Here is a 26804-nt window from a genome sequence, read left to right as displayed (position 1 = left end):
CAATATGAGAGTTGGGCTAGACAATTCTGGTATACCACCATCTGGCTACCTTTCTCTGCTGACTAAATGTGGGCCACTTTACAGGACAATAGAACACTGAACAAGTATCGGTGACTTTCGAACCAGTGTTGCGAGGTCCAAATGTGTTAGAAAGCTTTCCCAGAGTCTACTACAACTTTCCTTATAACAATACCGGCGATTGGACCACTTCCAGTAAGATAAAACCCTCCTGGAATATCAATATATCTTGCGATAGGCGACAATTCTTATTGTGGTGCTTGTGCTCTTAGTTAAGTTTCCTGAGAGGTAGCCTGAGCAAGATTCACCATATTACTCCAAATATTCTTCTATTTCTCTTTCCCTTCCCGTCAGCTTGGAAAAAGTTGCTATACCTATCGTTGATCGAATTTGATTCATTATGGCCGTGCAAGAATTAACTGAAGATGCCTCAATGCCTATTGCAATTGTTGGCATAGGGTTCCGAGGTCCTGGTGATGCAACTAATGTGGAAAGTCTGTGGAAGATGATTTCAGAGGGCCGAGAGAGTTGGTCCAAGATTCCCAAAGATAGGTGGAACCATGACGCATTCTATCATCCTGATGCAAATAGGCACGGAACTGTAAGTTATTCGCTTTGCCAAAACTGTTTTAAAAAAGTTTCTAACCGTGTAAAGTACAATGTCACTGGTGGTCATTTCTTGCAGCAAGATGTATCACAATGGGATGCGTGAGTTTCTTTGCGACTCTTGAATTCCTTCTCAGGAGATATAATATCACCAGAAGAAACTAACTTTCAAGATATAGACCGTTCTTTCAAATGTCAGCTGCTGAAGCGGCAGCTCTGGACCCTCAACAAAGACTTCTGCTGGAATGCACCTATGAAGCAATGGAAAACTCTGGTACTACCATGGAACAATTTTGTGGTAGTGATACCTCTGTTTTCGCTGGAGCTTTCACCACTGACTATACCGATATTCTTTGGAGAGATCCCGAATCAACACCAATGTATCAGTGCACAAATTCTGGGCAGTGTCGATCAAACATTGCAAACAGACTATCCTACTTTTTTGATCTCCACGGCCAGAGCGTAGATGTAGACACGGCTTGTTCAACCAGTCTTGTAGGATTGCATCTTGGCTGCCAGAGTCTGCGGACTGGTGAAGCTAAATTATCCGTGGTGGCGGGAGTGAATGTTATTCTGAGCCATGAGGCATGGGTTACCATGAGTATGATGAGGTGAGTTTACCTCCCCCTTCTATGCTTCAAAACACCACTAACCGAATTTCTAAGATTTCTGTCTCCCGATGGACGGTGCTACTCATTTGACGAGCGTGCGAATGGGTACGCACGTGGAGAAGGCGTCGGCGTTCTCCTACTCAAACCACTAAGTGACGCACTGCGTGATGGTGATACCGTTCGCGCTGTTATTCGGGGAACCGGTGCTAGTCAAGATGGCAGAACTCCCGGAATAACCATGCCCAACGGCGTGGCTCAAGAAAGGTTGATAAGAGGGGTGTACGAAAGGTCCGGGCTCAATCCTTTGGGAACAAGCTATGTCGAGTGCCATGGAACTGGGTTAGTTTCGTCGTCTATTATATGATTATATTTGAAATGGTTGCTGACATAGTGCGCAGGACTCAAGCCGTAAGGAGCCTGTTTCAAGTCCAATATCCTCTATTAGTCAAGACTAACATGCCCGTCTTAGGGTGATCCATTGGAAACGCGAGCAGTCTCTCGTGTCTTTTGTGAAGGCAGGGAAGCTAACAACCCCGTACGGATCGGATCTGTGAAAACGAACGTTGGCCATCTGGAGGCAACCAGTGGAGTAGCAGGGGTGGTAAGAACTGACTTACTGGCTTGAGATTGTCTAGCTAGGCTCTCCGCTTACCTAATTGCATTGATATCTAGATAAAAGCTGTTCTCATGCTCGAAAACAAAGTCTACCTACCGAACAGGAATTTTCAGAAAGCGAACCCTAGAATTCCGCTCGAGGAGTGGAAGCTTAAGGTAACCTTTGAAGCAGACTACCTGGAAAGATATACACTACTAACGTATATTGTAGGTTCCGTTGGCCGTGGAACCTTGGGATGGGCCATTACCCCGTCGCGCCTCCGTTAACAGCTTTGGATACGGCGGAGCGATTGGTGAGTGATGGACATATACTAAATTCTTGTTGGCAGCCTATGTTCTAATGTCTCAAAATCTATATAGCCCATGTTATTCTCGAGAGTGCGAAAGATTATTTGACACTACGAGGTTACCATGGACATTTCAGGACAACCAAATCCCTAGTTACTTTGCAGTTGAAGTCAGAATATACGAATGGTCACTCCAATGGTACTACAAATGGGCACGGGAATGGTATCATCAATGGCTATTCGAACGGTATTACCAATGGGCATCCTAACAGTGCTGTCAATGATCACTCCAATGGCAATGGTTGGAAAGAAAATTCCCACAATCTACCAGAAGAAGACTCCGCTCGTCTCTTCGTGCTCTCCAGCTTCGACGAATCCACCAGCAAGCGGCAAGTTGAAAACTTTCGGCAGTACCTTCAAGAGCGAGTGGATGATGTGGGCCCCGACTTTCTACAAAATTTGGCATACACTCTCAACGAGCGAAGGACTCATCACATGTGGAAAACAGCAGTAGTTGGGCGGTCAACAACAGATTTAGTCTATTCACTGGAGAATGGAGCAACCTTCAGCAGCAGTGGGAATAAAAAGAGAAAGTTGGGATTCGTCTTCACAGGCCAAGGTGCACAGTGGTGTGGTATGGGTAAGGAATTAATATCAACATATCCTCTTTTCCGGGCCTCTCTGGAGAGGGCTGCCGCCTGTCTTAAAGATGTCGGGGCACCGTTTGACGTTATCAGTATGCTCCGGTCCATGCCATTATCTGATGCATTCACGCTGACATAGTCTTATTAGCTGAGCTTACTAGAGATCCCGAAGGCTCCAGCATTAACCGTGCACTATACAGTCAGCCTCTTTGCTCAGCTGTCCAAATAGCTCTGGTCGACTTACTTACCTCTTTTGGCATCAAGCCAAGTTCAGTAACCGGACATTCTAGTGGCGAGATTGCCGCTGCTTACACCATCGGAGCTTTGAGTCTCGAGGATGCTATGCACGTTGCATATTTCCGAGGTGTTGCTTCTACGAGCCTCGCACAGAAAGGTATCTTCAAAGGATCAATGATGGCTTTGGGACTCTCAAAAGAAGACGCTATTCCTTACCTAGCCAGACTGACAAAAGGAAAGGTAGTGGTGGCCTGTTCAAACAGTCCATCAAGCGTTACAATTTCTGGGGACGAGACTGCGATCGATGAATTGCTCGTGATTATGGAAGAAGATAAGATATTTGCGCGAAAACTTATCGGTAAGAAACCGGCTCTACAGTGATCAGGATTTAGCTTTGCACTAATTTTCTCCTAGTTGAGGTCGCATATCACTCACACCATATGGCCGAGGTTGAAAAAGAATACCGGGATGCTCTCTCTAACATCAAGGTCCAAACCAATAGTGAAGGAGAGTTCTTTTCATCCGTCACGGCTCAAAAGGCTGTTGCATCTGAATTAGGACCTGATTATTGGGTTTCCAACATGCTCAACGAAGTAAAATTCAGCGAGTCATTACAGCAGCTTTGCTTGGATACATCATCCGGGAAAAAGACACAAAAGCGCAACCAGCAATCACAAATCGACGATATTATTGAAATTGGGCCCCATTCAGCGCTTGCTGGTCCAATTAAGCAAATCATTCGGGCAAACGAAAAACTCAGTTCCAGTTCCATCGCTTATCATTCAGTCCTCACGCGAAACAAGAGTGCAGTGGATACAGTTCTAAAACTAGTCTCGTCGCTTTTTACTCTTGGATATCCAGTAGATCTATCCACTGTTAATCGCATGTCTAGCACAGAGAAGCTCTCCGTACTAGTTGACCTTCCTCCATATTCCTGGAACCACAGCAACACTTACTGGCATGAATCTTGGAAAAGCAAAGCATATAAGAATCGACCATTTCCAAGAACAGATCTGCTTGGTGCTCTTGAGAGAACGTGTAGCCCCATGGAACCCCGCTGGGCAAACCACATCCGGCTTTCTGAGGTTCCGTGGGTTCGTGATCATGTTATTCAAGCAAATATTGTCTATCCAGCGGCTGGGTACCTTGTCATGGTAAGATATTTCCATTTCACGCTCGTAAGACACGACTTAGTTAGTTGTGCATGATCGAAGCGGATTGCATCATGTGAAACAATATAGCGATACTGACAATAATATAGGCTATCGAAGCAGCAACTCAGCGCGCCATTCAGAGGTCAGTACCTACGATAGCCGGCTATAACATTCGAGAGGTGGTCATAGGAGCTGCCCTTGTCATCCCTGAAAACCCTGGAGAGGTTGAGGTGTCTGTGACCTTGAAGTCCTATTCGGATAGCATGATTTCTCCGTCAGACCTATGGGATGAATTTATTGTCTCATCTGTTAGTGGCGATGACCGTTGGACTGAGCACTGTCGCGGACTCATAGCTATACAAACGCCACCTAAGTCAGCAAATGTTATTGATGGAGAATCTCAGAAGGCCGGTGACCGAAAGAATCTTGTTTCAATGATTGATCGATTTAACGAAGAATGCCAGAAGGAAATCAACGTCGCGCAGTTTTACCAAACAATCGCCAAGCTTGGTCTTGAATACGGCGAAACATTTGCTTGTATGTCAGAGGCACGAGCCAGTCCCGGTTGTTGCGTGGGCTCCATCAAAATCCCCGACACTGCTGCTGTAATGCCTCAAAAGTACCAATTTCCCTTCGTTGTCCATCCTGCCACACTTGACAGTCTGTTCCACACCATTTTCGTCTCTCTAGATGCAGATGAAATGAAAGATCCTGCAGTGCCCGTATCCGTGGAGCACATCTATATTTCCAACAGCATCACGTCAACACCTGGGGAAGAACTGGTTGCCTACACTTCTACGGAGAAAAAGGATCCTCGGACTGTCTCTGCCTCTCTTACCGTTCTAAGTGCTCACCAAGGGGCCGAAAGCGATCCCGTTATTACTATTCGAGGAATCAACTGTACGACCCTGGGAGTAGCGGAATCCCAAGACGCTTCCTCTGAGAGCCAATCTCGTGCATACAACTTCGACTGGAAGCCAGATATTGAGATGCTCTCTGGAGAGAGTTTAGCAACCGTAATCCGGTCTGGGCCGTCTGTCCAATCGTTAAATATTCGTCATAGATTTGAGGTGGCGGCATTCTATCTTTTGAAATCAGTCATTGAGGGTATGAAAGGCAGTCTATCTTCAATTACGACATCCTACCAGCAGGATCTCTGGGACTTGGTAGATCGTGTTGTCAAAAAGACTGTTGAGGAAAACCAGAGTAGCTTAGCTGAGATTTGGATCTCGGCCGGCAAAGATGAACAAAATGTTTTTCTGGACAAAATTAAGGCCTATGGCCATGAGGGCCGCACCCTTCTCCATATTGGTAAAAGATTGCCTAGCTTATTGCGAGGTAAGATCAGCACCCAAATCACCACTCAGCATTTCTCATTGCTTTTAATAGTCTTCCCCTCCGGTACCGTGTTCCAGTACTAACATGCGTATTTTACATATAGGTGAACTGGAGCCATCATCATTACTAAGTGAGATTGAATTATCAGGGTTTTTCAGTTCCTCAGATACATTTATAAATAGCTCGACGGTGGCAAAATATTTAGAGCTCCTAGCTTTTAAGCAGCCTAATGTCTCCATCTTGGCTTGTGGCAAGCTATCTGGGTTCCTTTCCATCCCGGTTCTTGCAGCATTGGATTCCAAGGCAGGACAATTGCCTTATTTTTCGAAATTTGAATATGCAGACGATGATTTTGACCTCAGTGACCTAGTGAAGGCAAAATGTTCCAGATGGAACGGTTTAATATCGCGCAAGGAACTGGATATCGCGGTTGATCCTTCAAAGCAGGACATTGCACTAGGGTCGTACGATGCTTTGATTGTCTTCCAATCCCTTGGATCTGAAAACTTAGTCAGAAGTACTCTTGAAAATGCCCATAAACTTCTGAAGCCCGGCGGAAAATTGCTTTTGGTCGGCCGGCCTATGAAGTCTCTCATCGTTTCAACCATGTTTGGGTTTTTACCCAGCCTACTACCCGCGAAAGGAAAATCAGATAACGGAGATGCTATTGTTTCGCGTGAAGTTTGGACAGATATTCTGTCAGAAACTCGTTATTCAGAGGATGTTATCATTCCTAACGGCACAGATACGACCAAACATGCCGCCGCCTTTCTGACAGCACTACCAACTAAGCCAAGCGCGCCAAAGTATCCAAACACCCTTGTCATCTGGGATGGAGCTGAAAAAAGTATATCTACTCGGACTCTTCAGGAGCAACTGAACGCTCACCACATAGACGTCGATATCTCCTCGTTTCAGACTGCCAAGCCACGTAAAGATCAAGTCTGCATTGTGCTTAGTGATCCATCATCACAAACCTTGATTAACACTTCAGATATTCAGTGGGACGTCTTGAAAACCATATTCCTCGAAAGTGGGGGTGTGATCTGGGTTACTCGCGGAGCCACTATATTGTCTTCGGACCCCAGTAGCAATCTTATATCAGGCATTGCAAGAACAGTCCGCTCTGAAAACGGCGAATCTCCAATTCTAACATTAGACCTTGACTCTGCCACACTGTTAGATGATGCCAAAACAGCACAACTCATCGTTACCTTATTCGAGCGTCACTTCCAATTTGGGTCAGCACCCAAGGGCATAGAACCTGAATATGCCGAAAGGAATGGTACCCTCATGATCCCAAGGCTGATTGAAGATAGCCAACTTGTGAAATTCATAACTAATACGACGGCTGAACCCAAACCCGAGCTCCAGCCCTTCCGACAGCCAGGAAGACCACTTCGCATGCATGTGGGTACTCCAGGGTTGCTAGACAGTATCTATTTTGTGGATGACAATAGATTTGACGATGGTTTGCCAGCGGATTGGGTCCAAATGGAAGTTAAAGCCACTGGGTTTAATTTCAAGGATGTCATGACTGCTTTGGGTCAGATTCAGCTCAAAAGCCTTGGTTGGGAGGCGAGTGGTGTGGTGACAGCAATTGGCAAAGATATTACTCATGTGCAAGTTGGAGATAGGGTTCTATCCTACGGTGCCGGACTTTTCAGTACCGATTATCGTGGACCAGCCGATCGTTTTCATAAGATTCCCGAACATCTGTCTTTTGAAAGAGCTGCATCACTTCCTGTGACGTACGCGACTGCATACTATTCATGCCATTACATCGCAAGATTACAGAAGGGAGAAACTGTACTGGTGCATGCTGCAAGTGGCGGACTTGGCCAAGCTATTATTGAACTTTGTCAGCTAGTCGGCGCAGAAGTTTATGCCACCGTTGGTACAGCGGATAAGAAGCAATTCCTGATGCATTACTTCAAAATTCCCGAAGACCATATTTTCTTCAGCAGAAATGGTAGTTTCGCAAAGGGAGTGAAACGAATGACAAAAGGTAGAGGCGTGGACGTTATCATGAATTCCCTGGCTGGAGAAAATCTTCGTCTCACATGGGATTGTATCGCTCCCTGGGGTCGCTTTGTCGAGCTTGGTCAGAGGGATATCATGATCAACACTCGCCTCGAAATGAAGCCGCTAAGCAGAAATACAACTTTCGCAGGATTCTTGCTTGATGACCTATTTGAGCAGAGACCGGAAGTAGCAAGCAAGGTCATTGCGGAGGTCATAGACCTTTTCCGCACTGAAGCGATTCGGGGGCCAGCCCAGGTTCACAGTTATCCAATCTCCGAAGTTGAACAGGCCCTACGCACAATGCAGACCGGTGGTCATATGGGAAAACTTGTTGCCATTAACAGTCCTCAAGACATGGTCAAAGTAGTTCCCCAAGATAATACCAAGTCCTTACTTCACGCGAATGCATCTTACATGTTGGTTGGCGGGTTGGGAGGCATAGGCCGCGCTACCGCTCTTTGGATGGCTGATCATGGGGCGACCAATCTCATCCTTGTCAGTCGTAGCGGTCCAAATAATGTTGACGCCAAAGACACAGTGCGGGCTCTCGAGTCTAAGGGGGTTAAAGCTGCCGTTTACAGTTGTGATATCACGGACTTCGCCCAGGTGAAGTCAACTATCGCGCTTGCTAAACAAGATATGCCCCCAATTAAAGGAGTTATTCAGGGGGCAATGCTACTTCGGGTTTGTCATGATCTCCTCTCATTCTATTCCTCATATACCGTACTAACCTCTTGTCATTAGGATACTTTGTTCCAAAATATGACCCTGGAAGATTATAAAGCAGTTTTGTATCCAAAGGTGCAAGGTACGATACGAATTATATTCCCCTCCAAGGTGTCTCTTTGTATCGACTCTAATCACTATATTACCAGGAACATGGAATCTACATAACCATCTACCGAAAGATATGGATTTCTTCATCATGGAGTCCTCGGTAAGCGGAATTATTGGAAATGCAACCCAAGCTGCGTATGCAGCCGGAAACACCTTCCTAGATTCGTTCGCAAGCTATCGAAACTCTCAAGGACTCCCCGCGACAACGATTGATCTGGGTGCAATTTCTGATGTCGGTTATCTTGCAACAAACTCGGATCTCAGAGAGGCCATGCAACGACAAGGCTTTGAGCTCACAGACAAAAAGACGCTTATGAGCCTTATCCACTTTGCAATCGAAAATCCACGTCGACCAGCACTTCTCTCGCAATGTGTCACTGGTCTTGGCGTTTGGAATGAGGGTAACTCGCTTGACTCGCTTAATCTCCCGTTGTTTGCACACTTCCGCAGTCTCACATCCCAAGGCTCCGGTGATGTCGAAGCCGCAGGTTCCGCCGGACAACTGCGAAAGAACCTACGCAAAGCAACCAGCTTGGAAGATGCATCAGAACTTATCTGTACGGCTCTAATCAGCAAGATCGCATCTCGCGCGGGGGTTGGCGTTGAGCATGTCAATGTTGGCAACCCTATATCAGACTACGGCATTGACTCACTTGTGGCTGTAGAAATTCGGAATTGGATTTCAAAGGAGATGAACTCGACAATTCCTATCTTAGAGTTGTTGGCAAATACACCACTAAGTCAACTGGCCACCAAGATTGCTCAGCGATCAAGGTTAGTTCAGCTCAACGAGGCGGAGAAGGTGTAGATGACTTTGGTGGCTGTCGTTAAATCAAGAATATGTTATATTTTTATTCCTATAAATTTAGAAATATCCTGAAATGTATAAGTCGAACTCAATCCTTTAGTAAAATGTCGACGAAGTAGCTAAAGAAACATTAAACCCAATGCTGCTGTTTACCTACCTAGGTATCTCAAGTTCTACAAGTCCTTGACAGCCTTCCATTCACAGATATATTTCAACATGTCCAAGAGTCTATTCAACTCTCTCAAGTCCGTGTAATAGGAGGTTAATCCAAGAGTTGAGCAGGAGGAATTATCAATATGGCAGAGGTGTTTGGTGTCTTAATCTTCATTAACAAAGGTACTGTTGCTAACAACAGAGACTGAAGCTTGAGAAGAAAAGAATTCTAGTTACAAGAAACCTCCTTCTTATGAATGTGTGAGTCGCTAACATGAGAGCTCGCGTTGTCCATCTAATTGGTGTGGCTTGTCAGTACTGTTACAATCCGCCTACTTCTCCTGAAGTCCGGGCTACATCCTGATCTCCGTGAATTTGAAAAGTATTTTGAGGTATATAAGAATTAATATGAGTTATTTTTGGAATGTATGTGTTTGCAATAACCACTGAGTTGATATTCTATGTTCATAGTCTCGAATTTAAAGAGCTCTCCCGCACCAACAAATCCAGAAACTCGGAGATGGGTTTATCTTCATTCTCTTTATCTTCGATGATCGAGACAATCTCATCAATTTCCTCAGGAGAGAACATAAGCTTCATGTTTTTCTGGAATTTTTGTTGGACAACATCTTGCGTCCTTGGATTTTTGCCGTGGCCTACTGGAAATTCTATGAGTACTTCGCTAAGATGTGTGCCGTCTGACAGCATGATTGTCATTCCGGTAGCGACACTTTTCACATCCAGGTCCATATAATCTTTCGTTAGTCGATCATCGACGAAGATTTCAATTTTGGCTCTAAGGTTATCAAGATCTGAACTACTTGACCAAATACTGTTATCGAGGAAATCTTCAGCTTCAGGGATATCGCCCTTCAGAAAGGTAAGAGCAATCAAATATTGTAGACAATGATCTCGGTCAGCTGCATTGGCCAGTTGTCCGGTTTTGTTGATTATCGTATCAGTAGCTGCATTGGTTCGAATAATGATCTTTTTTATATCATTCATAGCACTCAGTTGTCTCGCCTTCAACGTCCGGGAGTGGATCATGGCAGCTTCAACTGACGGTACACCATGACCTTCCACTGGCATGACCTTGAATATGATATTCTCAATCACCCAGCTCGAATACTTCTTTGGTAGATCGAATCTGTTGTTGCCAAATGAACTTGCATAGAACCCCCAACGCGGCATTGTCAACGGCGTCGGAGATCCGGGCTGTCCAGCTCTAGTCAATAAGGCAAGCTGTGTTGCTTTCATGCACGCATCCCCAGCAGCCCATCCTTTCCGAGGTATCGTGTTCCCCCTTTGCCTGTATACTCGAAGAGCTTGTCCATCCATCCAGACCTGAGATATCGCTGCCATTGTTTGGATCTCCGTCAGGCCCAGTAGCCAGCTGACGACCGCAGTTGAAGCCAACTTGACAAGAATGACGTGATCTAATCCGTACGCATTGAAAGCGTTTCGTAAGAGCATACACCCTTGAATCTCATATGCCTTGACAAGAGCTTCCAAAATTGTTTTCATGGTCAGGGGTGGTCCATTGTGCACGAGTACCTCTTCCTTTGAAGAACGACACAGCCAATCACTGACGGCAAGGATTGCTCCGAGGTTATCTGTTATGGCATATATTAGAACGTACAGACGATCAATTGATGTGGGGATTTACCGGACGGATGTCCCCAGTCTGCCCCAGCTATCGCATCATTATGATCAAGATATCTGATTGCCGTTCCCATATCAAATGAACCTTTCAAAGGATCCAGTGTGTAGGCAGTACCGGGTAGTCGAAATCCATTTGGAGTAATTGACCCATGTACTATAGGTCCAAACATCCGTTTACAATCATCACTTTTGAATACTGTTTCAATGGCGCAACCTATTGCATCAAGAAGAGCTGTGCGAGCATTCTTCCATGCTTTTGGAGAGTCAATCCTGTAGTTGAAAACATAATCTTTGATATCAATGATGACCTGATCAAATTGTGAAGAAGCCATTGTCTCTAATTAAGCCCACTCTTGATTTGCAGTAAACGGGGAGAACGCTAGCACACTGTCTTATAGAGCCTGTTTAAAATAATCCCATGTTTTATGATATCTCAATGTTCTCTACTTATAAATAGATTTTGATTAGTGAAATCTTCGTTTTGACACCGACCGGCCAGTTTCCAAGGTTGCCTGTTTCACACGTAAATAAACTACCTAGCTAGAAGTTGCCGGTGTGTTGCATCGGAATATAGGCATAGGTACCTGAGCAGTAAAACTTCGAATGTGTCTGGATATTTGTCATTGAACGGTAAAATTACAACGCAGAATTTGTGCATAAAAACTATTTACATCTCTCTGGCTTCATTTGCATTTCGCATATTACAATTTAGATGGTATCTTGATATGCTCTACCGGCTCTGTCTCGCCAGTGTAGATATGCGTAGGCCTAAACAGCTTTACCTTGCGTACTAAGTTGGAATGCATGTCAGTGAAAATTCATTTGCATTTGGGGAAATCAATATACATACGCATGGCCTCTCTCCAGTGTGCCATTATACCGATAATTCGTTGCGCAAACATCGCGATCGGAAACTCCTCTGGGTGAAAGCCACTGGAAAGGTGAGTAGAGGGGAACCATACCACTGAAGCATAGCAGATAACTTACATTTTGATAAAGCAATACGGAGTGTAGAAGTCTGCGTTAGCATGAAGCCCTCGCTTTAAGAAGTAGTCGTCATTGGATGCAAGACGGTCAATCTCGTAGGCTGTTTCTAAAGGTATGTCAGTCTCGACATTAAGCGTCTGCAGCGCAGACTTGATCGGAGCGAGTCTTGGATCCACAGTCCTGTATGTGCGGTGCCCATAGCCAAAGAGTCTCCGTTTTCCACTTTTTACTTCGTCCAAAAATGATGGCACGTTTTGGGGACCCCCAATGCTTTTAATCGTTTTGTATGCTGCTTCTGGCGCACCGAAGTGTAAGGGTCCGTATGCAGCAACGAGGGAACCGATAAGACCAGAGATTGGGTCTGCTAGAGCTGAAGTTGCGACAAGATGTGCGAATGCAGATAACGCCATTCCGTGATCAGTATTAATGATTGTAAATCTGCGAAAGCAATCCAGTTTCTCCGGAGAAGGTTTGTTAGTTGTGGGATCGACTATCCCCATCATTTTGAAAAGATTGTCGAGGTATCCCTTGTCCAGGGAAGGGGGTGTAAACGCGATTCCTCTCCGGTGACTGCCAGCGATACCCACAACTGACGCAAATGCTGCAACTGTTTTGAGAATAGCCTCATCCGTTTTTTCAACGTTTCCATGAAAAATGTTACCCCCATTAAACGTAGGGATGGAGTCTAAATCGTCTGAAAGATAGGCTGCAAGTCCGGCGACTAACATAGGCATTGGTGGGCAGTCGCGTCTTTCACATCCCGTTAGCATTTCGTACTTTATAAGGTCTCGATTAAAATGCCATTTGTATTGAGATTACACACGGAAACTTTTCAATCACTTCAAATACGGTCTTGGGAATGTCTCCCATCAGTGAAGCGAGGTCTTTGCGAAGTGATGCACTCTGAGATGGCGTTGGATATTTTCCCCAAACCATCAAATGAAGCATATCCTCGAATTCACTTTCCCACAGTTGCTCAAGAGCATAGCCGCGAAACATGAGCAATCCCCTATCCGCGTCTCTATTTGAGAAAAATTAAAATTTTAGTATGTTCGATTTCTACCGCTTCTTTACCGGGTGTTGGGTCTTACGCATATGTCATGCTCGTCTCAACCACAGTTGTATTTTCAAGACCTGGATCATACAAACGAAGGCCATCTGCGACTTTGTCGGCCCGGTTTGCTGCTGTAGATGAGGCTTTGATCCTTTTAAGGTCCGTTGCAAGGACAGTATTATGGCGAATGGGAATTTCATATTTCTTCCCAGAGCGCGAATCTTCGACGAACAAAGTCCCGTCAGACATGATGAATTGCATTTATTTCTTTACTGTAATACCAGGCATGTAGCAGATCCCTAACTTCATATAATCAAGGAGTGATAAGTAAGAATTATCCGAAAAACAGCTAATTTATCAGCATTGATAAGGCTACCATGCATAACGAGGAACTAGGACAGCTTAGACTAATAACACGGGGAATTTGTCCCAATTGTTCACACGTTCGGCAACTTTCTCTATACTAGACTTACTTATCACATTTCTAATTTTTGGTATGCTTCGTCAAACTGCTCTTCCTGGGCTCAAATATATATACTATGCACTTCATTCAGCCTGCATGGACATCTGAAAGGGTTACGCACACCAATATAGTCAGATAATTGTCGCATTGTTGGGTTTACTCCAGGCCAATCCTGAATAGTATCTTACAAGGACGGTCAAAGAAGGAGTGACTAGCAAGATTGTATGTATTGAGTTCTCTGAGGTCTTCTGTCTTCCATACCACAAGAATGGCTTTCTTATATGTGCTTTGGCACGGGAATTGAGCTCAATTTCCCGGTGATCTACAATATGATGTATCATATATGACGTTTCATGAAAAGTGAGGCATCGTGTGCGGGGGTCCTCTGATTAGCTGAAAATAGGGGAATGACTTGTCTCCGAGTCTGTTCAAATGTCCTTGTTCTCCCCGTAGTGGATCTCGCGATATTCTAACAATAATAGGGTAGCGAGACAAAGACAGATAGATTGATTTAGTTCACGGAGGTACTACTGTCGGTATAGCAATCTTACCTATCTCGGCGCGGGAATGGGATATAGTTTATCCGTGCGCTATATCGTACGGAGGATTAGTCGCAATATTAGGAATTCAGTATTACTGGCTCAGTCAGCTTGTTGGATTAGCTGTCCTTCTTAGATCTTGCGATCTAACGAAGGTAAACCAACAACTACAGACTCGTCCAAGGAAGTCAGTAATAAAATGAAATAGCTACGGTTCCACGTACAAGAAATTTGGAGTTATTGCGAACAGGGATTATTGATGCTACTGTAAAATAAGAATCATTGCTCTTAATTACTTAGAAAGAAATTACTCGCCACAATAGGACCAAGATGTGCCTCCTTCTCAAATGTCTTTAGGTCGTATCTGATCCGTGGCCACATTCCCATCTTCTTCCCATCCGGAGGCGCGAACTTAGTATAGTTGAATCCTTCGGGTTGCTCGTATAGCAGAAACACATATCGGTGCGGCCGGCTGGGAGGTGGTGGTGCGGGGCCAACGTAATCCGATATAAAAGGTGTGTCTGTCGCTCGTAATCTTGTAGTTCCGTTGACGGTAGTGGTGGGCTTCAAACCCGATTGAATCCCTAGGATCGATTAGTAAATTAGTGCCACTTTAGTGTCAAGCGATTTACGGACTCGTACAATGAAGAATGGGACCTAGGAAACTAAAACAAGGGAACGGAGCGTCAAGGTCGATACAAACTGCGATATATGTGCCCGTGGCTTGAGTTAAACTTAGATTGGGAGCCAGTTGCGCCTCTAATTAAGTAACATGTTAACCTATACCGGATTCTTATGTTATTTAGAAAGTACTTACCAGTCTTAGGAATGTGCTCTCCTGGAACGACTTGGCGTTTACCGAAGGCAAGTCCTAAAATCTCCGAGTCTTTCTTAGGAAGATTCAGGGCAGTCTGAGCATTATCGTAATCAGACATGTTGGAGGTATCCTTCTGAGTGAGTGAAAAGGAAAACAAATATTGATCCAGTCCGGGTTCTTCGTTATGATATGCACTATTTAGGTGCCAAAGGCTACATATGTAGCGGCTGATTTATATCTAAACTTGGGATTGGATATATATGGTCTAACCAGGCTTTAATACTGGCGATTTCCTAGAAAGGACATCGCATAGACAACTCTGGCTTGTGCTGTAAGTGAGGTGATACATTGTTATTTTCGCTGCATCTACTACGAAATGCACCATAGAAGAGAGTCATAGAATTGTAAAATCTTTGATCAAGATGAAGGAGGTATAATTCAGCTTGCTGTGAACATCGACATTTCTACTTTATTTTCCATCCTCATCTGGACCGGCGGGAATTGTCCACGGTACAGGTAAAATTGTCCGGAAAGCAGCCGGTATTGGGGAAATGTGCTTTGTATTGGCTAATTTGACCCTTCCTTGCTTTCACCTAAATATTCTAATCCCTGGTGTACTTTGAGTAGCGGCGACAGGGTTCATGTTCCCCGTATATGGTGACTAACTCCCATAGGATCATCTTCTACTCAGACGGTTAAAGTGACGTCGAGCTTCTGGAAGACAACGTGCTCTACCGCATTTATTCTCTTCCAGAACACACATGGAGTATAGTTATCGGAACTGTCAATCTAAAATAAAGGTGTAAAGATCATATGACCTTCGGGCCTATATTTATCCGTACGGGATAGATCTCCTTTGATAGTTTCTTAGAGAGTGAATACGAACATTGAGAACGCTCCATCGAAAATCCATCTATCCCCAAAGGGGAACGTACAATTGACATCTCTACTACTGCTCATAATCCTCGGCAATCAGATCTTCCTCAAGAATCTTAACAAAAGGGATTCGCGCCATCACGGGTCTGCTCATTATCATGAGAGGCAAACTAGGGTTTCACTTGTCATGCGATACATAGGGACCTTTATATTGGAGTATGATTGAAACCAGAAGTGCATCGACTGAGTAGATGAAGAATCCGGACGAGGACAAGTTGCGAGGAATTGCTTCGGTCTTAATGTTCCATTTATATCCTTCCCAGATTCTGTCGCACTCCTATCAAGACTCGAGTTGCTGGTAATGCCTCTTTGTTTCGTTGTCCATATAACTTGGCGAGATATGAGCAAATGATTAATATTGAGCAGGAAGTGGGTGAAACGGTATACACCACACGTTGCTCAACGTTACCAATGCTAAAATCCATGGGGATCACGTCAAATACTCCATTAAGCTATTTGCTATAAACTAAAAAAAACAGTTTTTTGTAACACAAAATTTGCTTCATTGTATTTTGTAGACCTGAGGGCCTGTAATCTATGATTACGCATCCTGGGTCTTTCCCGGTATTCGCTTCACCACCGGGGGTTAATAATAACCAATTGATTCCTGCATACACCCCTAGAGCAAATTGATGACAGTAATTAATAGTACGTAGTAAGAAAAAATAGAGATAAGAGAGTAGAAAAAGATTACCATATCGGGCTCCCTAAACACTGATCGGTACTTTAATGCTGAGGGGTCACTGCGCCCTTGTTGGACTTTTAAATGCCTACCTAGGTACATTTCTGTTCATGAAGCTAAAAACTTATTCAAAAAAGTTGTCATAGCATATTCTCGGCTTTGTATTACTAACTTCGCCTACCAACATGGTGTTCACACAACCAAAATGGGTACCGAATGTCGATTTGGAGACAGTACCAGACTCAATTCCTGTCAGTTATTTCATGCTAGATGAGAAGTATGGGAGGGCAAAGCTACGTGATAGTAGATCTCCTTTTATATGTGGACTATCTGGTTCTCAGTATACGTCTTCAGAGGCTAAACAACGCGTGGACTTCCTTGCTAGAGGATTAGCTAAGGAGCTCAACTGGGCACCAAACAAAGGATCAGAGTGGGACAAGGTCATTACGATCTTTGCCCACAACACTGTAAGCATATTTCAACATTTTGCAGAAAATTACAGATTGCTAACACCGCAACACCATAGTTGGACAGTGTACCTCTCTCGTGGGCAGTGCACAACCTTTCTGGCATTTCGTCGCCAGCTAACTCAGCATACAATGTCTCGGAACTCAAGCATCAAATCAAATCTTCTGGCTCAAAAACTATCTTCACGTGTCTTTCATTACTGGAAACAGCAATCAAGGCTGCAACTACCAGTGGTATTCCAAGGAAACATATTTATCTATTGTCAATGAGCTATGAGAAGCAACTTGGTTACATGCTGCCATCGGATATAAAGACAGTTGATCAGCTTATCTTGGAGGGTTCTCGTTTGCCGGAGTTAGAGCCGCTTCAATGGGAAAAAGGACAAGCCATTCGTCAATGTGCATTTCTTATGTATTCAAGTGGAACTACTGGGTTACCAGTACGTCATTTCTTTTACGAAATGCCCATTCAACGACACTGCTAACAGACATTCTAGAAGGGTGTACAGGTGTCTCATTATAACGTTATGGTCAATGTTCTGCAAGTGGCTGCATACGAGTCTCCAGCGCGTAGACCAGGCCAAACCAAAGTTGTTCTTGGGCTACTACCTCAGAGCCACATATACGGAATCGTATCTATCTGCCATATCAGCATCTATCGAGGAGATGCCGTGCTCGTCCTTCCAAAATTCGACCTACCAGTACTAGCAGCTTCCATTGAGAAATTCAAGATAAACGTCCTTTTTATTGTAAGTTATTGAAGATTCGAACTTCGTTTACCCAACTCACTGAATCCGATTACTCCTAGGTTCCTCCAATCATTATACAGATCCTTAACAATAAGCCATTCTTAGATCGATTTGACCTCAGTTCTGTCAGCGAGGTCTTCAGTGGAGCAGCACCCTTAGGAGTCGAGACGTATCGGGCACTTCTCAAAAACTACCCGTCTTGGTATATCTGTCAAGGGTACGGAATGACCGAGACAACGTCAGCTGTATCTATGACTTCAGCCCTTGATATTTTCCCTGGATCCTCGGGAAGTCTCGCCCCCGGAGTCCAGGCACGCATAGTTTCCCTTTCAGATGGCTCCGACATAAGTGAATATGGAAAGGCTGGAGAGTTACTCATCCGAGCACCCAATGTGACTTCCTTGGGATACTTAAACAATGAAAAGGCCACAGTGGAAACTTTTGGCAGTGGTAAGGACGCCTGGCTACGAACCGGAGATGAAGCAATGTTCCTCAAGAATCCCAATGGAGACGGCAACGAGCATTTATTTATCATAGACAGGATTAAAGAGTTAATCAAAGTCAATGTACACTTGCCCATCTCATCCTCGCGACGTCACTTACTAACCTATGAGCAAAATTTAGGGGCACCAGGTTGCACCAGCCGAGCTTGAAGCTTGCTTGATTAGCCACCCGCTAATTGCTGATGCCGCAGTCATACCAGTACCGGACGACGCGGCTGGGGAGGTCCCTAAAGCCTTTGTGGTACTTGCACTTCATAATCGTGGCCAATTTTTTCAGAACCACTCTGAGTTCATTGAAGAAATTCATGACTATGTGAAGCAAGAGAAGGCGCATTACAAATGGCTCAAAGGTGGCATTGAGTTTGTGAAGTCTATCCCAAAAAGTCCGAGTGGAAAGATTCTGCGTCGTACATTGAGAGATTATGAGAGACAGAAAATTAGACAAAGTGCAGCTAGACTATAACCTATGACTGTGGTGTGGATGATACCGTTATATATGAAATTTAATGTTGATTTTTGACGATTTTAGTTGCATCAAACGACAATCTATAACTAGATACAGCCGTGTAAAACGTCATAGGGAAGAAAAGCAGATTGGCATACCTTCATATTTCAAATTTCCAAAGTCCGCAGAAGTGAATACCCTGATCATAGTAAGCGTCCTATCCCGTCCGCGCTGCTTTACAGATCGGATCTCAGAACCGCAGTCTCTGCACTTCCTCGGAATTTCTTTGTCGCGCATGGGGGCTTCATCAACGAAGTCGTAGTTGGCCGGGATTCCGGGTTTTGAGAAAGAAAGTAATTTGCAGCCACCAGATTTTCCAAGCCAGACAACTCGATGAATGATTGGAGATCAAATCCCGCTCTGGCCTCCATGCTCAGCGGAAGCATATATTGAAAACACTCCGGAAACCTATAGTTCAATGGCTGCCGAAATAGAAGAAGGACGTATGAATGGCTGGGACCGGCATTTGGCTGCGGTCCAACGTATGCCGCTCCGGCGTTGGTGAGGTTGCGTAGAGTAAACTCATTGGTCGTGGTGTCAGCCCATAAATCTGCCTGATACCAGTGCAGCAAAGGGTACGCGAGTCCTGAATGAACCACTTCTACGTCTATCATAAATGCGATATAGGGCTCGAAGGGGTCTAAGTCGCTGTAGGACAGCGTAGGCATGAACATTGCCTCTAGGGTAAATTAGCACTGGTCATATTTTCTAACCGTGCAATAAGCAAAATCATGTCTTACCAGAGGGATACAGAAACTGGCCTGGCGATATTGGTAACCCTTCATTGAACGTAACGTTGAGGGTATTGGATGTAGATGGTCGATAATTTGGAGGTGTTTGCGCGTGGACAGTAGTAGAGATCAATGTCATGCAAGGGAAAAAACAAAATCCTGTCAGTTTTGTGATCAAATATATGGAGAACATAGTGGAATATGGAGGGCATGAGAATACTGAGACTTCAAATGGAAAAATCTCCTGGGATTATATCGTCCAAAGAAAACGAGGGTGGTAACATATATACACCTGGTCAGGCTCTATGAAGCCGTGCCTAGGTACATATGTTTCGGTCAGATTTATTTAATCCATCTATTAAGACCGAACACGGCATGTCAGGGAACCGAAAAGCGACAGCACAATCATGACTCTTAAAATCTTGATAACATCATTCTGAGGAAACTTTTTAATCACCAAAGTCTCTCCATATTGAAAATGAACGAGTTTTAGAACGTGTGCCTTAAAATAAAGTCGTTAGTATCTACCAGCAGGGGAAGATCCCTCTTAACCATGTTATCCTTATCCCATTCTAACATGCTACGATGCGCTAGCCCTCGGTAGAATCTGCTTTCCTTGCATCCCTTTCATTTCTCCAGTGCAACCCAAAAATGTACACCACAATGGACAGAGGGGTCATGCTGGCGCATATTGCGGCCAGTATGGTGTAACTTGGACCTCTACCCATGTACTCCAGCAGAGGTATGATTCCCGCGGTGGAGGCGGCGCCGATAAAACAACGCACAAAATTATTTGCTGCTGTTGCAGTAGCTGGAGCTTCGTAGTTCAGGTCTACGATCAACAGGTTCATGACATTATAGCTTGCAGTCATAAAGTAGCCGATCAAGAATAAAAACAGAATGGCAACCTTCAGAGGCATTTCAAAATGCAGCAACCAGCCATACGCTGCAATGCAGACAGCACCTGAGATGGCGGATGGGATGGCGATTTGGAGCCTCGAACGTTCTATTGGAAACATAGTGAGATCTTGTTTGCCATTCTTGACGGAAGGCATGCCCCCCGTTCTGGCTGCAATCCTTCGAAAGTTCCAGTCGATTGCCCACCCATTCGTGAACGAAGAAAGTATTGTTCCGAGACCAATGGGAATATATGTAAGGCCCATCTGCAACTCGTTTAATCTGTATATTGCAGAGAACTCGGCTGGTAAACTGGATGTGATAGCATAATATGCACCGAATAACGTTCCATTCACAAGCAATACCAAGCTTGTAGGCATCTCGAATAAGAGACGAAAAGTAGACAGAGGATTGGGGAATCGGATTCGCGTCTTCTGAGATAACTGCTGGTGACGAACGTAGTCATCTTCCAAGCTTATGCCCGCCTTCCGTTTACGCCAGTCTGCTATAACGTTGATCAAGGAGCGATTCCATGACGGAGGAGGGACAGATCCATTTTCAACAATACGGCGACATGTCTCTGGAAAGAATAAAAGCATGGAAACGAAGACAAAACCGGATAGCAATGCCAAAATCCAGAAAATCCCATACCAGGCCCAAAATTTGCTGATCAGGCCGCCCAACGTCGGACCTAATGCTGGACCAAGTATTCCTCCAAGTGAAGCAATCCCTAGATAAGTTCCCCTCTCAGCAGAAGTCACTGTATCTGCGGCTACCGCATTTGAAAGCGCGATTGTGGCGCTAATTCCAGTGCTTTGGAGTGCCCTAAACCCTAACAAAGCCCAGTAATTACGTTGCAGAGCCAGACCAACATTTGCGCACATGTAAATGCCGAAACAAAGTAAATACACGGGCCTTCTCCCAACGGTATCTGATAAATTTCCCATGAACGTTGGCGCCACTCCTTGAAAGATCTGTGATTCTGAAAGTGAGTCGGAGGCTTTTCCGCTTCGGAAGCAAATTTCACTTACCATATAAGCAGTGATGGTCAGATTCATCATAGCAGCTGTCACATTCAAATCTTGTGCAATAGAATTAATTGCTGGATAGTATATATTTGCCGAAAATGGTGAAAATGTGGACGCAAATGCCGCTGTGAATATGATAAGAGTCTTCTGAGCCGTCGAGAAGCTTGAATATTCCTCTGTTTTCTGTGGCAGCAAGGGTGTCGATTCGTCTGCTACCACTGCTCCGGTTGCTTTGGGACCAGATAGGATTCCATTTGTCTGAATGACTGCGCCGTTCTTTCCGGAGACAGTAGATTGGCCAGGATTAGGTTCGATCAGGGGAGACATATTGCTTGGGGCTGGTGATGAAATATACACTGCGGCCACACCTTGTATGGAATATACAGAATACTCTATAGCTTGATTTGATACACCCGAATTCTAAGCGTCCAGGTATTATTACGAGCCCCAGAAGAATCGGGGTTTCCAGCGTATAAAGCATGGTTCTTGTACGGGCAGATGATTCGCGTACTCTTACTTATTTCACGGTTCATTTCACCGGATGAGGAACCCTTTTCTTAGAGCAATGTTCCGGATTATTTTTTATTTTTTTTAATTTTTTCCCATGGTATAGAAAAGCATCAGTGTGGTTGATCGCCGTAATACCAGCACAGCCTAACACCGAAAGAGGTCTGCCGGTACCGGTAACTTCCGCTCCTGTTCAGGGTAAATTCCTCTGACATTTCGTAGCCTTAAATCGCGATTGAAGTTCAGTCGACCTGATCAATAAATCACGATCCCCGTGCTAACTACTTCTTCGTCTTGTATTCATTTTCCATTGCTTGCAAAAGCCGGTCTTTGCATTTCGGAATCCGGCAATATGAGTAAAACGGCGCTCCTTGTGATGGACTACCAGGCGGGCATCATCTCTCGCTTGTCGCTGCCCGAAAACCACCTTCAACTCCTCGCTAATACGATTGATACTGCACGTCCTTATGCCAAAATAATCTATGTGACTGTCGCTTTCCGTCCCGGTCATCCCGAGGTTTCGGCTTCGAATGCTACCTTCAGCGCCGCTGCTAAAAGCAACTCATTTGTAAGCGGCTCGCCAGAAACTCAAATCGACCCAGTAATTGCCCCTAAAGAGGGCGATATTCTCATTGAGAAAAAGCGCGTCAGTGCTTTTACCGGCAGTGGCCTGGACCTTGTGTTGAAAGGCCTAGGGGTTGAGACTCTCGTGTTAGCGGGTATTAGCACAGGGGGCGTAGTGCTCTCAACTGTTTGCGAGGCAGCGGATAAGGATTTCAAACTTGTTGTGTTGAAAGACTTGTGTGTAGATGGTGACGAGAAACTACACAATGGACTAATGAGCAAAATCTTCAGCAAGAGGGGAGAGGTTTTGGGAGCTGAGGAATGGCTGCAGAAATTGAAAGCTTGAGATAGTTTCTCGTTGAAGATAGAACTTTTAAGTTTAACGCGAAGTAGTTGCTTAATCTAACATTCAAGTATCCGAATTGTTCAATATGATAAGTTCTTTCTTTTCCCTTAGTCTGCCTACAGTTCTTCCTTTGTTCCCTTGAATTCCACCTGAGTAGGAACCGACAGACACAGCAGTAATTTGATTTCGTAGAGCAGGATCCAGCTATTACTGCTTTGTAATTGCTCCTGTTGAAGTAGATTTATTTAAGAAGCTAAGGAAGTTTGGCCTGGAAATTTGACCTTTTGAACATAGAAGTTGCCCGTTATGGGGCTGGCAATATAAGCGATTTACATGGGCAATGTAGGCTATATTTCCAGCTGACAGGAAGCCTACCTAGGTAATAACAAAGTCCTATACATAACAATAGCTTGATTCCGGTGGTTTACTACCTAATCAATTCTACTAACTGGTTGCTACTTCCTTTCAACTCTTTCTATTGACATTTTTGTAAAACACATCCCCGTCCCTGGTCTAGAATTATCCTGCAATCATCTTGCTGGACATATCATATCGGTAAAAAATAGCTCAAATTTACTTAATCAGTCTCGAATCCTGGTTTCTTATCAGGGCGACGCTGATATGAAACTCGTTTACGTCATGAAGAAGTTCTCAATACGGCTCGCGATCTGAGACATTGCAGAAACCTCCTATGTTTTGTCCGAGGTCTAATAATGGCCTTCTCCGCTTTCCTCCCATTCAGGAAGCATGTAGCCAACAACCTGGCCAGTAAGGCCTTCGCCAGGGCCACGTCCCTTTGGTCGGTCTTCTTCAGGCATAAGCGCATACAGCTCGGTCAAGTTAGGCATGCCATATGGACCAGGCATCCACTCATAGTGGTGTAGATGACGGGAACCGTTCCACCAACCCTCGCTTTCGTGAATGAGTTGCGTGACTTTCATCGCGTCAATGTAGGTACGAATTTCAACCATTTGTTTCTTCTTTTCATCCCAGCGAGTGACCCAAACGTTGATGATGTCAAAAGGTGTTCCTTTTGGTAGTTAGTTATTATCACATTATCATATACCTGAATATAAGAAGCAACTTACCAGCATTTGAGATGCCCTGAAAGTTCATTTCCTGCACAGACCACTCCTCATTGCAGCCCCCGTGAATGGCTTTAGGATACACGCGGAATGCCTCCGGATGCTCGGTTCCTGCAACAATGGCGACTCGCCTCAAAGCATTGACGTAAAAGTGCATCAAGTCATGATATACACCAGCACCAGGGTGGCTGCCCACGATAGTGAAGTGGACATCCTTGTTAATCATTGAGAACAACACGCTGCCGTCGGTTTCCAGTGTTTTAAATTGTTTGTAAATAAATGGCTGTGAGACAAATCGACAGTCCGTCTCTGGGTTCTCAAAGAAAAACCCATCCCGTTCGGCAGCCTCGATATCTGGGTGTACCCAACCTACAGGTTGTTGATGGTGATTTTCCTGACTGAAAGGGGTGGCTGATGCCAGGATCTGAAATAATGCCAAGGGTAGGCTAAGGAGGAAAGAATTCAAGGCAACCATTTTGGCGTTGAGTAGTCTGAATGGTTATGGCAAGAGAAAAATAACACTTAATGAAGTCTGACTGCGGATAGTAGTATGTTATGATATGTCTAAAGATTGATCTGGTTATGAGAACTAGAGGTTGTCTTTGCTCGTACTTAAGGGATATTTGAGGCCAGAAATGTCCTTTCAGCAATGAAATAACTTACCGAAAATTTGTGTTATGACCATACGATTTTTCCTACCATGAGAATCCGTGATATCTATCTTGCAGTCACTTGTCAATTGATTGAGGGAACCAGCCCCGGCCCTCGATCATTTCCTTTTTCGGATTTGCCCTTAGAATACTTAATCGTCAAATGATAACAAGATAAAAGTGATACTCTCAATTCATTGGCATTGGGGCTTTTCTCATTGGCTAAATGATACCGTACCGATTAGCCCAATAGTCTATCCCATCTAATTTCCCCTACACAGCCGGAATTAGAAGTATTCGAAGCGGAGCAGATTTATACTCCCGTAAAATTTATCACTTAACTAGACGAATGTACAATACAGTTTGTAAGCCTCGGTGGAGAATTACTTTTGAGATTCAAAAACATCCATCAAAAAAATCCATTACGCTTCACTCATGTTTCAATAACCCCATAACCAGCAGAAGATGCATAAATGTTTTTACAGGCGGCGTATTTCATTAGTAGGCGCAGAAAACATGGTTAAGTTAAAGTATTTAGTTATGTGATGGCTGTGATCGGGGGCTATGCGGTGTATTTTTATGTGCCCTCTCAGCTACACGGCGAAGAGCACATACACCGAAATGCTTAATAGTCCCGCAAAGGAACTAGGATTGAAGTAGAAACTTCAATGCAGATTACCTAGATTGCGTTGATGCTGAATATCAGGTTGGATTCTCAGTCGATCGACATATGTACTGTTACAAGTATCAGATGAACTTGCTCTTTCGATACTGCAACGGCAAATTATTCTAATTAGTCCGTTTAGCGGTCCAGGTTTTACGTTATAGATCATTGATCTTCTATGATTAGGAAGATGTCTGCCCTGAAAATATTGTGTCTGCATGGAGCAGGAACAAATGCACAAGTGAGGACTCCCTCAAATCAGATTGCTTTTCAACGCAAGTTGCTTACCAAGTCTCTAACAGATTCTCGACTCCCAACTCGCTCCTCTTGTCAGAGCGCTCCAAAAAGACCAGATTGCCACTTTTCATTCCGTTGAGGGAGAAGTAGAGGACTCTCCAGGGCCCGGGATTGAGGGATTTTTCGAGGGACCGTTTTTCAGTTACTATAAGTGGCCACAAACCGTCCATGATGACGGACACTCTGTGACGACAGCCTACAACATGCTGTACGAGATCATCGAAGAAGATGGGCCGTTCGACTGCATACTGGGCTTTTCACACGGTGGAGCAGTTGCCGCTGGTCTGATGGTCCACCACATCACTCAGAATCCTTACGATTCGCCCCTTTTCCGATGTGCTATATTTTTCAATTCGTTTCCTCCATTTCGAATGAATGACGAGAATGAGCCAATTCTAAATGAAGGACTAGAGGGAAAGCTCACGGTTCCAACACTTCACGTAGCGGGACGACAAGACTTTGTGTACAACTATTCTCTCAACCTCTATAAGATATGTAACGCCGAGACATCGACACTTTTGACACATGATGGTGGCCATGAAATCCCAACAGATGCCAAAATGATAACCAAAATGGCAGCCGCAATCAGAGACCTTAGCCGCAGATCGATGTTTTCTTAGCCTCATGCAAGTTTAGATGTGGAAATGGAACACTAGCATACAGATTAATAATTAGCGGAGAGAATACGCGTACCCGTCTATGTAATGACCATGGTAGGAATCTAAGCAGCACGAACTTGAAATGTAACAAGTGGTAATCAACTCTGTAGGTTGTAAGTGGACGGACTGGTTATCACTCAGCCAAACCAAAAGCAATTTGTAGAGTGAGGAGATCTAGAGCGCCGAGACTATCATCCCCCTTGAGATATTGGTCCCTGAACACGAATGTAATAGTCGGCTAGATGCTAATTTGATAACGGGACACGCAGTAACCTATATCTAATTGGCTGTGTCATTGTTCCCTTTGTAATTTTCTTGCCCTTATCAGTTCTCTCCCCTAAACGAAGCGACACCAGATAGCTTGTGGCGCTAACAGGGTTTGCCAGCACGTTTCTGAAACAGGCAATGATCTAATGAACGCCACTCATGCAAGCTTACGATGTCTTGTCGCCGGGCTTAGAGAACAACTCAATGCGGGGCCTAGCTGGTAAAAGTGTCCGGTTCTTCTTCTCATTCCCAATACCTAAAGCCGAAAAGATGATTTGATGAGGCATCGTGGCCGGTTCCGGTCCGTTACGGTCACTGTGTGCACCAATTCCGTTAAAATGCTTAGCATTCAAGCCACTAAATCTATCCTCTTCCTGTGTAGCATCGAATCCTCTTCATTGCCACAACGATC

General features: G+C 44.5%; 10 protein-coding genes across 10 annotated transcripts, besides 1 other annotated feature; 4 read left to right on the top strand and 6 right to left on the bottom strand.

The window, feature by feature from the left end:
* Window positions 1-418: 418 nt before the first annotated feature.
* TSTA_125550 (polyketide synthase, putative) lies at window positions 419-9180 on the top strand (the record flags this gene model as incomplete). The annotated part of the gene is made up of 15 exons (XM_002482788.1): window positions 419-619; window positions 674-726; window positions 804-1235; window positions 1290-1574; window positions 1634-1643; window positions 1705-1836; window positions 1908-2006; window positions 2062-2143; window positions 2211-2873; window positions 2930-3376; window positions 3433-4172; window positions 4280-5510; window positions 5614-8219; window positions 8280-8343; window positions 8411-9180. The coding sequence occupies 15 exons, from the start codon at window positions 419-421 to the stop codon at window positions 9178-9180; spliced, it is 7815 nt and encodes a 2604-aa protein (XP_002482833.1).
* A 618-nt stretch (window positions 9181-9798) lies between these two features.
* TSTA_125540 (2-methylcitrate dehydratase (PrpD), putative) lies at window positions 9799-11327 on the bottom strand (the record flags this gene model as incomplete). Its single annotated transcript, XM_002482787.1, has 2 exons — window positions 9799-10946; window positions 11000-11327. 2 exons carry the CDS (start codon window positions 11325-11327, stop codon window positions 9799-9801), a joined length of 1476 nt encoding a protein of 491 aa, XP_002482832.1.
* Window positions 11328-11645: 318 nt separating this feature from the next.
* On the bottom strand, window positions 11646-13285 carry TSTA_125530 (citrate synthase, putative; the record flags this gene model as incomplete). Its single annotated transcript, XM_002482786.1, has 5 exons — window positions 11646-11785; window positions 11846-11928; window positions 11983-12732; window positions 12806-13003; window positions 13074-13285. The coding sequence occupies 5 exons, from the start codon at window positions 13283-13285 to the stop codon at window positions 11697-11699; spliced, it is 1332 nt and encodes a 443-aa protein (XP_002482831.1). The 3' UTR covers window positions 11646-11696.
* A 1041-nt stretch (window positions 13286-14326) lies between these two features.
* On the bottom strand, window positions 14327-14994 carry TSTA_125520 (protease inhibitor (Tfs1), putative; the record flags this gene model as incomplete). Its single annotated transcript, XM_002482785.1, has 3 exons — window positions 14856-14994; window positions 14681-14797; window positions 14327-14622 (listed from the first exon to the last, which is right to left on the bottom strand). Exons 1-3 carry the CDS (start codon window positions 14971-14973, stop codon window positions 14327-14329), a joined length of 531 nt encoding a protein of 176 aa, XP_002482830.1. The 5' UTR covers window positions 14974-14994.
* Window positions 14995-16658: 1664 nt separating this feature from the next.
* On the top strand, window positions 16659-18655 carry TSTA_125510 (AMP dependent ligase, putative; the record flags this gene model as incomplete). The annotated part of the gene is made up of 5 exons (XM_002482784.1): window positions 16659-16940; window positions 17000-17380; window positions 17438-17689; window positions 17749-18255; window positions 18314-18655. The coding sequence occupies 5 exons, from the start codon at window positions 16659-16661 to the stop codon at window positions 18653-18655; spliced, it is 1764 nt and encodes a 587-aa protein (XP_002482829.1).
* A 218-nt stretch (window positions 18656-18873) lies between these two features.
* Window positions 18874-19621, bottom strand: TSTA_125500 (uncharacterized protein; the record flags this gene model as incomplete). The annotated part of the gene is made up of 2 exons (XM_002482783.1): window positions 18874-19376; window positions 19438-19621. 2 exons carry the CDS (start codon window positions 19619-19621, stop codon window positions 18874-18876), a joined length of 687 nt encoding a protein of 228 aa, XP_002482828.1.
* Window positions 19622-20018: 397 nt separating this feature from the next.
* Window positions 20019-21680, bottom strand: TSTA_125490 (MFS efflux transporter, putative; the record flags this gene model as incomplete). Its single annotated transcript, XM_002482782.1, has 2 exons — window positions 20019-21299; window positions 21357-21680. The coding sequence occupies 2 exons, from the start codon at window positions 21678-21680 to the stop codon at window positions 20019-20021; spliced, it is 1605 nt and encodes a 534-aa protein (XP_002482827.1).
* Window positions 21681-21927: 247 nt separating this feature from the next.
* Window positions 21928-21954: a sequence feature (AT_rich).
* A 258-nt stretch (window positions 21955-22212) lies between these two features.
* Window positions 22213-22770, top strand: TSTA_125480 (isochorismatase family protein; the record flags this gene model as incomplete). The annotated part of the gene is made up of 2 exons (XM_002482781.1): window positions 22213-22661; window positions 22704-22770. The coding sequence occupies 2 exons, from the start codon at window positions 22213-22215 to the stop codon at window positions 22768-22770; spliced, it is 516 nt and encodes a 171-aa protein (XP_002482826.1).
* Window positions 22771-23477: 707 nt separating this feature from the next.
* Window positions 23478-24330, bottom strand: TSTA_125470 (uncharacterized protein; the record flags this gene model as incomplete). The annotated part of the gene is made up of 2 exons (XM_002482780.1): window positions 23478-23800; window positions 23859-24330. The coding sequence occupies 2 exons, from the start codon at window positions 24328-24330 to the stop codon at window positions 23478-23480; spliced, it is 795 nt and encodes a 264-aa protein (XP_002482825.1).
* Window positions 24331-25359: 1029 nt separating this feature from the next.
* On the top strand, window positions 25360-26086 carry TSTA_125460 (DUF341 family oxidoreductase, putative; the record flags this gene model as incomplete). The annotated part of the gene is made up of 2 exons (XM_002482779.1): window positions 25360-25410; window positions 25472-26086. 2 exons carry the CDS (start codon window positions 25360-25362, stop codon window positions 26084-26086), a joined length of 666 nt encoding a protein of 221 aa, XP_002482824.1.
* Between the last annotated feature and the right edge of the window lie 718 nt (window positions 26087-26804).

Source organism: Talaromyces stipitatus, genomic scaffold, assembly GCF_000003125.1.
Source record: "Talaromyces stipitatus ATCC 10500 scf_1105507295555 genomic scaffold, whole genome shotgun sequence".
Classification (NCBI taxonomy): domain Eukaryota; kingdom Fungi; phylum Ascomycota; class Eurotiomycetes; order Eurotiales; family Trichocomaceae; genus Talaromyces; species Talaromyces stipitatus.
This window is presented reverse-complemented; position numbering and strand designations above follow the sequence as displayed.